This window comes from Ostrinia nubilalis, chromosome 27 (assembly GCF_963855985.1).
Source record: "Ostrinia nubilalis chromosome 27, ilOstNubi1.1, whole genome shotgun sequence".
Classification (NCBI taxonomy): Eukaryota; Metazoa; Arthropoda; class Insecta; order Lepidoptera; family Crambidae; genus Ostrinia; species Ostrinia nubilalis.
The window spans coordinates 2941543-2959025 of NC_087114.1; the positions used below are offsets into that span (position 1 = coordinate 2941543).

A 17483-nucleotide genomic window follows, 5' to 3' on the forward strand; every position below is an offset into this window, starting at 1 on the left:
GGGTTCTGCAAAGCAATGTGAGGGCTTCAACATAACTAGAGATGGAGATACAATAATGTTAGATCAGGAGAAGTACATAAATGAAATATTATCAAGATTCAATATGACTAACAGTAAACCAGTAAAAACTCCTATAGAAGCTGGATTGAAATTCAACAACAATGATGAAGCTACATATGATTGTCCTTATCAGCATGCAATAGGTTGTTTGCTGTATGTCGCTCAGGGAACGAGACCAGACATATCGTTTGCTGTGAATGCCCTCAGTAGGTACAATAAGGAACCTAAATCTGAACACTGGGCAGCTGTAAAAAGAGTAATGAGATACCTACAGGGCACAAAACACTACAAACTAATTTATACCAAGAATGGTCAAGATGAAATCACAGGCTACTGTGACGCCGACTGGGCAAGCGACACCCGGGACCGAAGGTCTTGCACGGGTTATATTTTTGTTTTGCAGGGTGGCGCCATCTCTTGGGGCTCGCGCAAACAACAAACCGTGGCCCTCTCCACGGCCGAGGCGGAGTACATGGCCATGTCGGCGGCGGCGCAGGAGGCGCTGTGGCTGCGGCAGCTGCAGGGAGAGCTCGGCGGGCGACGCGACCGCGCGCTGCTCATCTATAGCGACAACCAAAGCGCCATCAAGCTTACTGCTAACGACTGTTATCTACCGCGATCCAAACATATAGACATTCGATTTCACTTTCTTAAAGAGCATGTTAACAGTTTAAGTTTAAAGTTTTGTTATGTAAAAGGTAAAGAAAATGTGTCTGATATATTAACTAAGGGTACAACAGTAGATAAACATTTGTTTTGTGTATTTAGAATGGGATTGCGTTCTGGGGTGGGTGATAGAAATGGAACGCATCCCAAGTAGTTCCTTTTCTGGCCGCTACTCTCTGTGGCGCCTCTGTTTTTTCTCTTTGCGTGCAAATTGTAAAACGATTGTGAATTCCCAATAAAACTGGTTGTTTTATCAAGAAAACATTCTTTATTTGATCAAAACCCTACATTTTCCTTCGCACGAATGTGCGAAAGGTCCCCTTTCAATAACAATTTTTTTAGTATGTATTAAAAATATTAAAATCGCGTGCGAATCGACTCTTTTTTGAACTAGTAGTATGCGATTACTAGTTCTCAAAGGGGTCGATTCGCACCCGTTTTTAATACTTTTGATACATCCAGGCGAAACGCCTACTAAAAAAATATTATTGAAAGGGGACGTTTCGCACATTCGTGCGAAGGAAAATCGTGCGAAACTACTAAAAAATCAAGGTAAAAGTCGCTTCATACGTTTGGCGACGATTCTTCATCGTGTGTTTACAGGTATTGGAGTTTCACGGGAGGGGTGACATTGACATTACAGATTATGACGTGACAGAACATACAAATCTGAAGATCTTCAGATCTCGTTGAAGTATGACCGTCACAAAAACAACCTCGTCTAAAGCCCGGCCCGTGAGCATGTAGAATTTTGTCCAATGACCCCTAGCTACCCATCCTTGTCGCTCGCGCGTAATTATATTGCTGTCGCGACTGTGCGACTGGCACCCGCAGTAAGTGTGCGAGCGCGATAGCAACATAATTACGCGCGAGCGATAAGGATGGGTAGCTTGGGGTCATTGGACAAAATTCTACGTGCTCATGGACCAGACTATACCGCTCCTAAACCTCAGGCAGTCACTCAGCTAATCGGTAGACCTATAGTATGAATTAACGTGCCAGAACTGCATAAGACACGGTAAATCGCTAATGCCAGGTATATCTGCTTGTATTGTTGTTTGTTTCGCAACGCGGAACAGTTTGTGGCCTGCAGGGTACGATTGGCCGAACGAATGACCCATATTGTGTAATATTGAAATGCCCTTAATGTAAGTAAGGTATCTGTACTTAGGGGAGACCGAGGAGAGTTGTGACAGAGGAGAGTTGTGACATTGTCGATTTTTATTTATTTATTGCAATAAAATACATTTACACTAAGAAACTTAAAACTATGTGACTTAGGTAACTATGCACACCCGGTTGGGTACAGCAATCTACTTACATAAGTAGGTATATCTTTTCTTACATGCTTATTTTAGTTATTAATAGACTTATATAAAATATTATTATATTTATATAACAAACTTTAAAAATATATACATTTTTTGAACTTATTAACTACTAAGCGAGCTCCGTAAAGCCGGGTCCCGAAGGGTGTAATGTAAGATTACGTGTAATTTCAAATACAAATACAAATACAAAATCATTTATTGTGAATCATAGGTAAAATGGTGACATGTTACATTAGGTAGTATCACTATGTTTCGCTCAAAGAGCATACAATTTGTCAGACAACAATAAACTTTGGCAGTTACATAAACTAATTAGATTTATCTTCAAGTCTCGAGCTAACAAATACGCGCTATTGCTATTGCGAACATACAGTAACTAAAGGTTCGGCCAAACCAACGCGTGCAGCCGGCGTGCACGATGACGATGGCGATGGCGACCAGACAGCGTGTATGAATTTGTAGCGATGAGTTCACATCAATGCGTCCTGTCATTGGTCGCGGCGATCTATGCAGCGTCTGCACTGCATCGCGCCATATGTCGCTTTGACGTTTCTGTTTTTTAAAATCGTTAAATGACCCGATGTTGATGATGAAATAATATTATACATATTTACAAATCTTCTTATCGTGTCGACAACAAACCTACACAGTGTCAGCGCAAAACTCCGCTACAAGAGTGGCGTTGTCAGCAGCATTCATTAAATCCTCCTGCGTGCAGTTGCTCGGGCACTCAGGGCACGACATCATGTGCTTCATCGACTGGAAAACAAAACCGCGCCTGGTCTGCACTCCATTTTTGAGCTATCCAAGAATCCCCACCTGACCAGACTGTCCTTACTACGGCCAACCTGCGTCCGAAGTCTATTTAAAGACTTCCAGGTAAGCCAGGGGAGCTCATGTCCAGGTGGAGGACTCTCAGACACAGGGACAAAAGGCCAGGGGAGATCAGCTCGCTCGCGCCATAACCTGCATATTTACAAATAAAAGCGTCAAAAACACAAAACCCAAAATAGTAAGTAAATATTTCCGGCATGCATATTTTTTATTATCAGGCAATTTAATTTTATCGCTATAGACACGATAACCACATCGTGATTCCGACACCATTTTAAGACAAATCACCGGTGTTAATACGTAATTGATTTGACATTAGTTCCGCGATTTTGCGTTGGAAATGTTTACTTACGCTATTATGTACTTTTAAATACACGGTTGAGACTGTTTATATGTTTATATCGTATGTATCTGAATTCATCGGCTCAGCTAAAATGTCGTCTACTGCTGGACAAAGAACTTGCACATTTTCCAATTTTCACGAATTTTCACAACTGCCGGTCCTGCGTTTCCTGCATCCAGGTGCATCCTGCGACCTTCACCAGATCGTCAGTAGTTCCTATAATACTTTGAAATACTCCTACAGACGGGACAAGACTACTTTACTGTCATATGGGAGCGGTACGGGAGGGGTGACATTGACATATTATGACATACAAATACGAAAAGGATCTGAAGTCTCGCTGGGGATTCCGTGGAGGGTAGTTGAACGGGAAGCATGGTCGATCTATTTTAATGGTTTCAATTTATTATTTAATGGACTTTAGTGTACAAATTTGGTGTTATTTTGTGTTCTAAAGTGCAGTGAAGTGGTAAATTACAAAAAACATTGAAATACTTCGAGTTTGAGCGCGCATCGAGTGTCGAGTGGGTTGTCGTATGAACAACCCGTTTTGGACCCGGTGGCGTCTTGAAACCTGCTTACGGGCATACTTAACTCCACGGAATCCATGAAAAATCAATAGAACTGAAACACCCACGTTCTATTGATAATTATGTCAATTTTCACTCGACATTGGCAGAAATAAACCTCCCAGAGAGGTTTGGTTGCCATATAAAAAAAAAGAAAAAAAAAAGAAGTCTCGCTGACGTTTGACGTCTCAAAAACCCCCTCCCGTGCCGCTTCCATACCTCAGGCACTGACTCAGTAGTGCTATACCTATAGAACAATCTTTGGTATAGCCTGACCAGGAACATAAAAACCCTGGCATAGAGGCGCTTCAATTGCATTTGATAGTGCAACACTGAGTACAGTCGTACCTGTGTTAAATTAATAGGCTAACTTTATGTATCAGGATTCAGGATTACGGGCTAATTTGATATTTTCATAAATTAACGAAAAAATATTATTATAGGTAACCTGGTTTAAATAAATTAAATGAAACCATCAATCGAGCTAGTAGGATTTATTTTATTATTCATCAATAATCAAATTCAGAACTTGAATATTCAACTGAAATGTCTGCTCATGAACGCTTCAAACTCGGTACTTCTTTCCCAATTCCATAAAATTCAACACTTAGAAAGTGACAAAAATTTTTAAAATAGGTAGTTGAAACAAAACCACAGCTAATTTTCATAGTGGACTGTACTATACAATAAACATGTCAGTCAATTTGACAACCTTTGTCGGAAACATTATTCAATGAAAATATTGTCCGAACCCTTAATATTTCTCTTCGACAAATACTTTAACACATTGTGAACCACTTTTCTTTCAGGACTATAAAAAGATTTTCGCAATTTAATTCACAAAATCAATTGCGCACATTTAAAATAAAGTTTGTTTACACTTTGACAGCAATAGACTGACATGCAAGGTGACATGTCAATGAAGTTTTCAGTTACTGTTGCCATTAAAAGAAATTAGTACCATTAGTTTTCCGCAACATGGCGAGGGTTTTTATGTTCCTGGTCGGGCTATAACAAGCATTTCAAACACTTATCGTTGTACACTCCTAAAAATGAATATACAATTTAATTTGCAAAACGCCCAAATCAGCCTTTCAAAAGAACAATTGCCCAATTGAACAATTCATAAATAGGCGGTCAATCATTACAGTTGCAACACCATTCGTTAGCATTGTTCAAGCATTATAAATCTGCGCGTACGCATCATGTGGTCTGGGTGGGGCTGTCAAAAAATAGACCACGCTTCGTGCGCAAACGAAATGGGCCTTGGATTGCTGGGTAAAATTGTAGATAGTGAAGCGACAGTAGCCCAATGCCTAAGATGTTAGTGTCGAACTCACAGATCACAGAAACTAAAGGGAGATGTGACAAGGGGGCGGGGCCGGTGTCGCAGCAATATGCCCAAAAACAGAACACATTGCTCGTGAAAGCAATGATGACAGCAGCGACGTCATAATGTAAACAGTTTACATTGCTTGCATAGTTTTAAAGATTATTCAAACATTGAGTACTAATACCGCAGTGGATAATGAGCACATATTTTGATTACTTTGTGTGCGTGAATTTCTAATTCGACACTGAGTTTCGAACTCAGCGCATTAGTTAATTGAGTATTCGAAATCGAACCCCGTCGCCCTCTCGACTATTACCATGCCCCCTTACATCTATTTATTTATTTATTGGGCTATCAACATGAGATACAGTATTGAACACAACAATAGGTATTTTATTCTTCTTCTTCTCAGTTCTCAGTCGTTTCGCTCTCATTGTCACGTTGAGGCGTCTATGCCGTTTGTAGAAGAGGATTCAACATTCCGTACGATCTCCTACTCTTATCACACAAGCATTTATTTAGCTAAGCTCTCGTTCCCACCGCTGCAACTTCTGTGTAGCCAGGATCTACAGCTTGACCGCCAAAAAAAACAACCAGTGAGGCTGAGCTGGCAGTGTCACGCGGACCGTCCAGTGCGGCGGACCCGCTCCGCACGGCCAATCTGTATGAACTTCTAGGGAGCGTTTTAGAGTAATGCGGTCCGGAGGAACCGCTCGCTCCCTAGCAGTTCATACAGATCGGCTGTGCAGAGCGATCCGCACTGACAGTCCGCGTTACACTAAAACCAGCCTGAAGGTCAAGTTCGTCCTGAGGAAAAGTTCTGTCAATTGACTTAATCAGAAGAACATAGGATAAGTTCGAAGTTGCACCTAAGAGAATGCAGCTGCAAAGAGATCCCCGTTAGTTCAACACCTTAGGGGAGGCTTTCATCAAGTAGTTTACCATAGTAATAAACTCCACAGCCTTCATTCACATTACAATAATAACTTCATCACGCACAGCACGACACGCGTTACTAGTGTGAATCAGGCTTTACATGTAATGTCTGTATTGTTCTTGAATGGGCAAGGCCGGACGATCGTACAATAGCTAATGTGCTTATTACAATTTTATAATCTCTAGTAATTATCTCACATGATATTTAATGTTAAGCAACCCTCGTAGAACTAATTCATGGATGGGTGACCGTTTGGTATTTTGAATTTTTTTAACAAATGAAGGTCAATGGTATCAAACAGAACTCAGGTTTTCTCACAGGAACTTGTGTATTTCGCCCGTATTCACAAACATTCAACACAGTGCGCGTGGATGCACAGGGTGACACACGAACCAATCACAGATCGATACAAAAAACATTATTTGACATGAAAAAAACATATTATTATGCATAAATAACTTTTTAAAAAAATAAAACCGACTTCAAATGCGTGAACACAAAAAAAAAAAAAATATTGCGTATAAAAAAGTTCATCCCCAATTTTCCACCCTTGGGGGTGAAATATTTTCTTCAAATTCGCATGAAACCACCCTTTTGATAATACCTATTCAACAAAAAAATAATCGTTCAAATTGATTTATAATCGGCGGAGATATTGCGTATAAAAAAGTTCATCCCCAATTTTCCACCCTTGGGGGTTGTTTTTTCTATTATTAAATTTAAATGGGACCACCCTTGAGGTATTACCTATACGCCGAAAAAAGATTTGTTCAAATCGGTTCATAATTGGCAGAGTTATCGCGTAACAAACATAGAAAAAAAAACATACGGGTCGAATTGAGAACCTCCTCCTTTTTTGAAGTCGGTTGAAAACATAGAAGAAAAAAAACACATATTTACTTTCCTTTGTCGGTCCCTATGTACTATGCTTAGATCTTTAAAAGTACGCAACAGATTTAATGCGGTTTTTTTTAATAGATAGAGTGATTCCAAAGGAGGGTTTATACATAATGTACATTTAGCACCCGTGCGAAGTCGGGGCGGGTCGCTGGTTTATTATATGGGAGACTTTAGACCAACTATACCAGTCTTTCCCAAAGTGGGCGATAACGCCCCCTTGTGGGCGCTGCAGGCTTAAAGGGGGGCGGTAAGAGACTCAGAAAAAAAAATCGGGTCGTTGTGTAGAGGCTTGGGAGGCGTCATCTACTAGGAAGACTCTTAGACATCGACTGAGCTCGACTCTTGACTACAAAAATGGGGGGCCCTAAAAATAATTTATTCTCTAAGTGGGCAGTAGACTAAATAAGTTTTTGAACCACTGAACTATACTTAACTGTTGTTGCATTGCCTAATCATAAACAATTTGCAACAAAAAACAAATCGCAAACAATACCAATAATTCATTACTTTATTTTGTTCTTGAATACGCAAGGTCAGTGACAGACTGTAACGGTCAAGACGTTTGTAACGCGTGTTGACTGTAGTGATGTGCTAGTGTCGATGATATTATCGATTTTTCAAAAAACTATTTTTTACCGACAATCTGTTGAAGGTTGCGGACAGGGCAGCATTCATTGTGGAAATCCTTGCGGGAAGCCCTTGTCCAACATATTAGGGGCCGGTCGATCTATTCTCATAAATAAAACACTGGATACTCATCTTTCACATTATATTGCCTTACTTTAGATACAATTCATCACTTAGCACAAAAGCGCGCGGAGTCGTCTCCGCGCGTCCCTCTATTCTGACGTTTGATTCTCGTGTGACATTGACAATACGTCAATGTCACTATGACAGCAGCTCATTGGCTATAACGATACCGCTATTTTAACGTTTTAGATTTTTCATAATTAACAGTTCGGCCTTCCTGCAATTCCTTCGCCCTCGAAGGTCTTCTCTACTCAAGGCACACTTGACGCCTCGTATTGGGACCTTGCTAGGTCCACTCTGCCATCTCCACCACCTTTCGCACCACACGCGCGCCCTGCTGCTCCACCACGCGCGCACCGGCTCCGCCCGCGCGTTCCTGCTGCACGCGCGGCACCTGCTGGACTCCTGCTGCGCCGACCGCGCCGCGCACCAAGCCGCGCTGGCGCCGGTCGTGGCGCGCCGCGCTGCCGCCGGCGCCCGGCTGCACCGCCTGCCCGCGCACCCGCTGGCGCGCGACCTGCTGCGCGCCGAGCGCGAGCCGTTGCCGCTGCTGGCGCTGGCCGCGCTGCTGCTCGAAGCTCGCGCGCTGACCGCGCTGCTACTCGAAGCTCGCGCGCTGACCGCGCTGCTGCCCGAAGCTCGCGCGCTGACCGCGCTGCTGCCCGAAGCTCGCGCGCTGACCGCGCTGCTGCCCGAAGCTCGCGCGCTGACCGCGCTGCTGCCCGAAGCTCGCGCGCTGACCGCGCTGCTGCCCGAAGCTCGCGCGCTGACCGCGCTGCTGCCCGAAGCTCGCGCGCTGACCGCGCTGCTACTCGAAGCTCGCGCGCTGACCGCGCTGCTGCCCGAAGCGCCCGCGCTGTGCGCGCTGCTGCACGAAGCGCCCGCGCTGTGCGCGCTGCTGCCTGGAGCGCCCGCACTGACCGCGCTGCTGTCCGAAGCGCCCGCGCTGACTGCGCTGCTGCGCGAAGCATCAGCGCTAACCGCGCCAAACATAGTTCATGATGTCACACAGACATCCCACACAGAATGACAATATCCACATAGTTTCATGACAATGTCACATGTCCATAGTTCATGATGTCTCCCACACAAGGCACGACATCTTCACAATTCCTGATGTCACACAGACATCCCACACAGCTTGACATGTTCCACACAGATTATCACGACATGTCGCAACCAACTTGTCACGACATGTCCCACACAGCTTATCATCATGACATGTTCCACATAGCTTGTCATAACATGTTACACACAGCTGGTGGCACCCGGTGGACACGTGGCAGGAGCAGCCGCATGCCGACCGCTCCGCGCACCACGCCGCCCTGCACCGAGCTGGCTGTCGCGCCGCTGCGGCCCGCCGCGCTTGAGCCGCCACCGCCGCCCACGCGCGGGCACCTGCAGCTGGCGCTACTAGGCGCGCTGCACTCCACGCACCTCTGCACGCTGACTACTTTCGGCTCTGCTGACACAAGAAATCATCATACAGTACATCTATACACCATCGTCATCATCCTTAATGATTTATGGGATTAGTTAGGGTTCTTTGAACATTTTCACTTTAAACCCACACAGATTAGGCCATTCCACATAGCTTGTCATGTCATGCCACATATTGTCCTCCTCACACAGATATCAGGACATCTCACGCAGAATGACAATGTCCGCCCAGCTTCATGACAATGTCCACTGGTGTATGATCAACAAGTACATCATATACATTATTATTATTATTTTCAAACCATTCCCATAACCACAACATTATCAAAATATTAAGATGAATAACACAACTACTTATATCATCACTGACAACAAAACAATGCAAGTGAAACATATTGATGCTTAACATTGTGTTTGGGTGAACACCAAGTTGCTCCACACACAAATGCAACTTTATCAAAATAAACTTCTTGTTATTATCTTAGGTAACAGCACAATTGCAAATACTTCAATGAAGTTACCATCCTCAAAGCATTCACAAGAAATACCCAAGTACTTTAAATAACTTTTTGCTTAAGGCTGCTAGCGGCACTTGGGAAGTTCTAAAGTCTAGCAGTAGACTGTAGCCAATTAATTATTAAAATCTGTTCACACTCAAGTTAATTGTATGCAATTTCATGCCAATGACAAGAATAAGCACAGTTAAACAACCAAGCCACAGTGGCACTGCTAGTCTCAGCTCAACCCTTGCAATAAAACATTAATTCAACTCACCAAATATCACAGCTGATTCCTTTTGTATTGCATTTTCACTCACCAAATATCACAGCTGATGCCTTTTGTATTGCATTACCTTCTGTCCAACTCCAAATCACTTATGTAGAGTACCCTTGCTCAGTGTTAAGCTTTACTCAGGTATTGTGCTTGACCGATTTGCTCACCACAGGGCCAACCCGCAGACAGATAGGTCACCATATTATCTAAAACTCAAGTCAAATCTAAAAATATGCACACACAACATGCTACAACCAGTAACCTTTTTATTAAACAGCTAATAAATAACCTCAAGATTAAAATCATTTTCACCATGTGAGAATAACCAACAATAATGCCTGGTTCACAAGAATACCCTTTAAGTTAAATGTACCACATTCTTTATATTTTTTGTAATAATAATAATAATTGGATAAATTTTAATCACCCACACTAATTTTCAATTTTAGTAATACAACCCAAATGACTACTGGCAGTAGAAATTATTTGATAAGTTGGAGAAATTCAATATTAACATTATCCTTACTCAAATATAGCTTCATGTAACATAATTTTGTGTCTTGCATCTACAGTAATCAGGAGTACACAATAATTATGTTTCACAATAATTGAAGTATCAATCACTATAAGAATACCAAGAATCCCCATGTTCAATGATATAACTGGCTGCTTTACTTAATTTCAATTAGCTAAATGTTTTAAGTTATTTCATCTTGTAGTATTTACTCAACATCAAGAAAGAAACATCATGATACTAAAACTGATTTACACAACACAGATCTTAGTTTCAATTTACTTTATTAAAGCTAATTATTAATTCTTCTCCAAAATAATGCCAAGAGGTTACTCAGGCATGATTACCAAACTTATTTTAATTTATCTGACCATGTTCTATCTATTCTTTATAGATTTTAAATCTCAACAGGTTATTCTTCACAGAATGTAAACATGAACAAATTAACACCGTGCAATTTAATTTGCTTTACTAAAATAGTTTATTAGGCATTGCAATTAAAGTGAGCACATACCATAGCTTTCACACACATTCCTAGCCTTATCAGTAAAGACTGACAATACCTATATCATTTGATGCATCATTCACTTCCATGCATTATTTTGCTCAAAAAAAGAAATGTGTTAATATTGTTGCTGTTGGAATAATCGATAATAATAATAAATCGTACCTGCTCTGGGGCCATCGTTAGTCAAATTGTTCACCACTTACGTGACCACAAGCCAAGTTACGGAGGGAGTATCTTCATAATTTGCGTCCATCATTTCTTGTACTTAAATACTTTTCTGCATCTCACACCTTTGTCAGCGTGGTTTCCTTGACATTCTCTCTTCATCATATTCCATTATAATCATAGAATCGTGGGCGTTTTGTGATAACATTCGTGACAAATAACAGGAAGCATTGGTCACCTGGAACACTTTGAAATCACGTTACTATCATAGGTTTCAGATCTCACTTCTGAACTATTAGGGGCCGGTCGATCTATTCTCATAAATAAAACACTGGATACTCATCTTTCACATTATATTGCCTTACTTTAGATACAATTCATCACTTAGCACAAAAGCGCGCGGAGTCGTCTCCGCGCGTCCCTCTATTCTGACGTTTGATTCTCGTGTGACATTGACAATACGTCAATGTCACTATGACAGCAGCTCATTGGCTATAACGATACCGCTATTTTAACGTTTTAGATTTTTCATAATTAACAAACAGTAAACGTCATTTGACCTAACGAAATAAATTTTTACATTGTTATTTTCTCCATTTTCCTGTGGTAAATTAGAAGGGGTCATGTTCCTGCAATGGAGACTAAATGACTTGATGATGATGATAAAATGAAATAGGATAATTAATGAAAATAACCTTTGAAATCAGTCTTCTTTAAATCTGATATGACTGGGAATATCATAAGTTTTCAAACGTCAACAAAATAATCTAACTGAATTGTAGAATAAGTTGATAATTTATTAGTAACTTAAACTAATAACATTTATGGTAGATGCTAAGTTTTATAGCTAAGAGTTATCAATTTACATACATTGGGATTGGAATCCATCACGCACGTGACTTCACTAGCCTATTAAGACAGTACATTGTTACGAAAGTATAGCTGTAGTAGCAAGCTATGGATGTACACACAGTTTATCATAAATAAATAAATCATCATCATCAATATAGATCTTTGTACAATGCAGGGTCAACAAATTAAAAAATCTTTATTTGTATGGACTTATTTAGTAGAAAAATTAGAAGCCTTTACATATCTCATGATTTTTACCCTAAAACCTAGGTAAATAGTGGTCACACAAGAATACTATCCATTTATTTATTTAAGCAAAAATAACGTACAAAAGGTGGACTTGATGCTAAAAGCTACATTATTCTCAAAAGTACCCTATGTTTTGTTCCAGATGAAGGCACCCCAGGCAAGAGGCAGAGACCCAAAGACATCGCAATGGCGGAACCTCCGCACACAATGGAAATCGCCCAGATCCTGATCTCGTTGCTGCACGCGTGGGGACTCGATCCGGATCTGGACCGCGTGTGCGAGGCCAAGCTTGGCCTGCTGAGACCTATGGTAAGACTAAGAAAAAACATCTTCTTTCTAGTCCAGAGCGAGAGCCTCCATCATCTTCCATTGTCAATGAACTGCCTCTTCCAGGTCTTCGGTCCACCTTGTGGGTGGCAGAGGTCATGATAAAGGTAGCAGGAAGGCGCTGCATGCAGGCCGCTACCAACCGTGCGATGTGGAAGTCATTGGAGGCCTATGTTCAGCAGTGGACGTCCTGTGGCTGAAATGATGATGATGATGAAACTGCCTCTCTAATCTGATGGTACCATCTATCTGAGACCCAGAGGTCCCGGGTTCTCTTCCGAATAGGTTAACATTGTACTCAGTTTGGTTGGTAGAAAGCGAACACTTACTAAATCCGCCTGGTTAGCTACCTTATGGCGGAGCCTCCGCACACGATGGCGATCGCCCAGATCCTGATCTCGTTGCTGCACGCGTGGGGACTGGATCCGGATCTGGACCGCGTGTGCGAGGCCAAGCTTGGCCTGCTGAGACCCATGGTGAGCCTGAGAAACTACATCGTCCATTTGCGACGACAGTGTGACATCTTCAATTACATAAACGTAGAAGATATCGCACTGGTCGTCGCAAGTGGTCGATATCTTCTTTTTAGCCCATAGCGAAAGCCTCCTTCTTCTTTCATTGTCAATAAACTGCCACTGTGATGTGGTGGTACCATCTATTTTGAGACCTAAAGGTCCCAGGTTCTATTCACAGTGGGGCAACATTTTGGTGAGACTGAGTAGCTACATCTTCTTTCTAGCCCAGAGCGAGAGCCTCCATCTTCTTCCATTGTCAATAAACTGCCACTTCCACCTCTGCCACCCACAAGGTGGACCGACCTGATAAAGGTAGCAGGAAGGCGCTGGATGCAGGCCGCTACCAACCGTGCGATGTGGAAGTAATTGGAGGCCTATGTTCAGCAGTGGACGTCCTGTGGCTGAAATGATGATGATGATGAAACTGCCTCTCTAATCTGATGGTACCATCTGTCTGAGACCCAGAGGTCCCGGGTTCTCTTCCGAATAGGTTAACATTGTGCTCAGTTTGGTTGGTAGAAAGCGAACACTTACTAAATCCGCCTGGTTAGCTACCTTATGGCGGAGCCTCCTCACACGATGGAGATCGCCCAGATCCTGATCTCGTTGCTGCACGCGTGGGGACTCGATCCGGATCTGGACCGCGTGTGCGAGGCCAAGCTTGGCCTGCTGAGACCCATGGTGAGCTTGAGAAACTACATCGTCCATTTGCGACGACAGTGTGACATCTACAATTACATAAACGTAGAAGATATCGCACTGGTCGTCGCAAGAGGTCGATATTTTCTTTTTAGCCCAGAGCGAGAGCCTCCATCTTCTTTCATAGTCAATAAACTGCCACTGTGATCTGGTGGTACCATCTATTTTGAGACCTAAAGGTCCCAGATTCTATTCACAGTGGGGCAACATTTTGTGCTCAGTTTGGTTGGTAGAAAACGAACCCTTACTAAATCCGCCTGGTTAGCTACCTTATGGCGGAGCCTCAGCACACGATGGAGATCGCCCAGATCCTGATCTCGTTGCTGCACGCGTGGGGACTCGATCCGGATCTGGACCGCGTGTGCGAGGCCAAGCTTGGCCTGCTGAGACCTATGGCAAGAAGCTACATATTGTTTCCAGTCCTTTCTTCAATATCTCCAATTCTTCAGTCTTCATACGATGGAGAATCTAGCTGCTGCTTGCACCAACCTGTGTCTACTCCGACCCATGGTTAAGTTAGTTAGCCGCCTCTGTGATCTAGTGGTAAGACCACCTATTTTAGACCCAGAGGTCCTTCAGAAACATGGTGAGACTGAGTAACTACATCTTCTTTCTAGCCCAGAGCGAGAGCCTCCATCTTCTTCCATTTGTCAATAAACTGCCTCTTCCACCTCTGCCACCCACAAGGTTACCGACGACCTGATAAAGGTAGCAGGAAGGCGCTGGATGCAGGCCGCTACCGTCCGTGCGATGTGGAAGTCATTGGAAGCCTATGTTCAGCAGTGGACGTCCTGTGGCTGAAATGATGATGATGAAACTGCCTCTGTGATCTGATGGTACCATCTGTCTGAGACCCAGAGGTCCCAGATTCTATTCACAGTGGGGCAACATTTTGTGCTCAGTTTGGTTGGTAGAAAGCGAACACTTACTAAATCCGCCTGGTTAGCTACCTGATGGCGGAGCCTCCGCACACGATGGAGATCGCCCAGATCCTGATCTCGTTGCTGCACGCGTGGGGACTCGATCCGGATCTGGACCGCGTGTGCGAGGCCAAGCTTGGCCTGCTGAGACCCATGGTGAGCTTGAGAAACTACATCGTCCATTTGCGACGACAGTGTGACATCTTTAATTACATAAACGTAGAAGATATCGCACTGGTCGTCGCAAGAGGTCGATATCTTCTTTTTAGCCCATAGCGAGAGCCTCCTTCTTCTTTCATTGTCAATAAACTGCCACTGTGATCTGGTGGTACCATCTATTTTGAGACTTAAAGGTCCCAGGTTCTATTCACAGTGGGGCAACATTTTGGTGAGATTGAGTAGCTACATCCTCTTTTTAGCCCAGTGCGTGAGCCTCCAAATTCTTCCATTGTCAATAAACTGCCTCTTCCACCTCTGCCACCCACAAGGTGGACCGACGACCTGATAAAAGTAGCAGGAAGGCGCTGGATGCAGGCCGCTACCAACCGTGCGATGTGGAAGTAATTGGAGGCCTATGTTCAGCAGTGGACGTCCTGTGGCTGAAATGATGATGATGAAACTGCCTCTGTGATCTGGTGGTACCATCTATTTGAGACCTAAAGGTCCCGGGTTCTCTTCTGAGTAGGGTAACATTTTGTGCTCAGTTTGATTGGTAGAAAGCGCACCCTTACTAAATCCTGGTTAGCTACCTTATGGCGGAGCCTCCGCACACGATGGAGATCGCCCAGATCCTGATCTCGTTGCTGCACGCGTGGGGACTCGATCCGGATCTGGACCGCGTGTGCGAGGCCAAGCTTGGCCTGCTGAGACCTATGGTGAGATTGAGAAGCTACTTCTATAAGATTTTAAATTTTCGCGTTCCATTTCAACTTAAGTAGTAAACAAGGCCTGCTGAAACCTATGGTAAGACTGAGAAGATACATCGTCCATTTGCGACGACAGTGTGACATCTTCAATTAGATTAACGTAGAAGATGTCGCACTGGTCGTCACAAGAGGACGACATCTTCTTCCATTGTCAATAAACTGCCTCTGTAATCTGATGGTACCATCTGTCTGAGACCAAGAGGTCCCGGGTTCTGTTCCCAGTGGGGCAAGATATTGTGCTCAGTTTGGTTGGTAGAAGGCGAACTCAAATAAATGTCGCGTTAAGACCCGTGTCTTTCTATTTAAGCTACATATTATTTTTAGCTCAGAGCGAGAGCGTCAATCTTCTTTCATAGTCTATAAACTGCCACTGTGATCTGGTGGTACCATCTATTTGAGACCTAAAGGACCGGGTTCTCTTCTGAGTAGGGTAACATTTTGTGCTCAGTTTGATTGGTAGAAAGCGCACCCTTACTAAATCCTGGTTAGCTACATTATGGCGGAGCTTCCTCACAGGGTGGAGATCCGGCCGATCTGGACCGCGTGTGCGAGACCAAGCTTGACCTGCTGAGACCTATGGTGAGAAGCTACATGTTGTTTCCAGTCCATTCTTCAATATCTCCAATTCTCCATACGATGGAGAATCTAGCTGCTGCTTGCACCAAGCTGTGTCTACTCCGACCCATGGTTTTAAGTTAGATAGCCGCCTCTGTGATCTAGTGGTAAGACCACCTATCTTAGAACCAGAGGTCCTTCAGAACCATGGTGAGACTTGAGAATACACATCTTCTTTTTAGCCCAGAGCGAGAGCCTCCATCGTCTTCCATTGTCAATAAACTGCCTCTTCCACCTCTGCCACCCACGAGGTGGGCCGACGACCTGATAAAGGTAAGCAGGAAGGCGCTGGATGCAGGCCGCTACCAACCGTGCGATGTGGACGTCATTGGAGGCCTATGTTCAGCAGTGGACGTGCTTATTGCCAAGAATTCAACGGATCCATTGCTAGTGTGAGAAGGCTCCTTAACACTGGACTATCAAACGTAAAGGTAGTCACAAACGTCATCAAAATGAGTTTATTAGATGAAAATTGAGAGATGAGTCGCTTAGGAGGGGATAGACCATTACTTTTCCTTGATTGGTGGCTTTGTATTAATGAAGCAGACTTCGGAAAATGACCGTGGTCCCGCTACTCGCGATGGTGGAATTTTCTCACTTGATAGAAATCGCCTAGATCTTTATATCCAAGCTGGGTCTACTCTGATCCATGGTAGGTTAAAGTCACGTTATCAAGCCTTTATCTAGTCTACATACATACACGACAAGAAAAACCCATTCTGCTTCTTCTTATTGTGTCGACAACAAACCTACACAGTGTCCGCTACAAGAGTGGCGTTGTCAGCAGCATTCTTCTTCTTCTTTTTTTTTGATGATGTTGGCAATACACGTCGAGGTCGACTTGATTTGTGCCATTTTCAAGTATATAAGTGATACGAGTTACAAAATGAGATCAAGTAATGATATAATGAAGGATGATAGATGATACCCCTTCCCACCCTTTGAGTCTCAGTAAAGTTGTGGTGCTTTACTGAGACCTCATATGGACAACTTGAGAGGACCAGAAGAATCACGATGCACTGTTTTGCTTCACTCGCCCACACCCATGCACGTTCACGAAAACTCAATGGTTAATAATCCACTATTATTACACATTAATAGTCGCCCAAACACGAATTTGAGGAAATAAAACAAAACCGCTAACATGACGCTTCAGATTCCCGCCAAGAAGTTCTCAGCAGCATTCAATAAATCCTCCTGCATGCAGTTGCTCGGGCACGATATAATGTGCTTCATCGACATTGAAATATTTTTTC

General features: G+C 43.4%; 1 protein-coding gene across 1 annotated transcript in view; it reads left to right on the plus strand.

The window, feature by feature from the left end:
* LOC135084788 (WD repeat-containing protein 7-like) overlaps window positions 1–14281 on the plus strand; it is a 149378-nt gene extending 135097 nt beyond the window's left edge. Inside the window, exons 22-25 of the mRNA XM_063979525.1 lie at window positions 12368–12534; window positions 12915–13028; window positions 13635–13748; window positions 14054–14281. Of these exons, the coding sequence (XP_063835595.1) occupies window positions 12368–12534; window positions 12915–13028; window positions 13635–13748; window positions 14054–14281 (623 nt within the window). The remainder of the gene's footprint in view (window positions 1–12367; window positions 12535–12914; window positions 13029–13634; window positions 13749–14053) is intronic.
* The last annotated feature ends 3202 nt before the right edge of the window (window positions 14282–17483 follow it).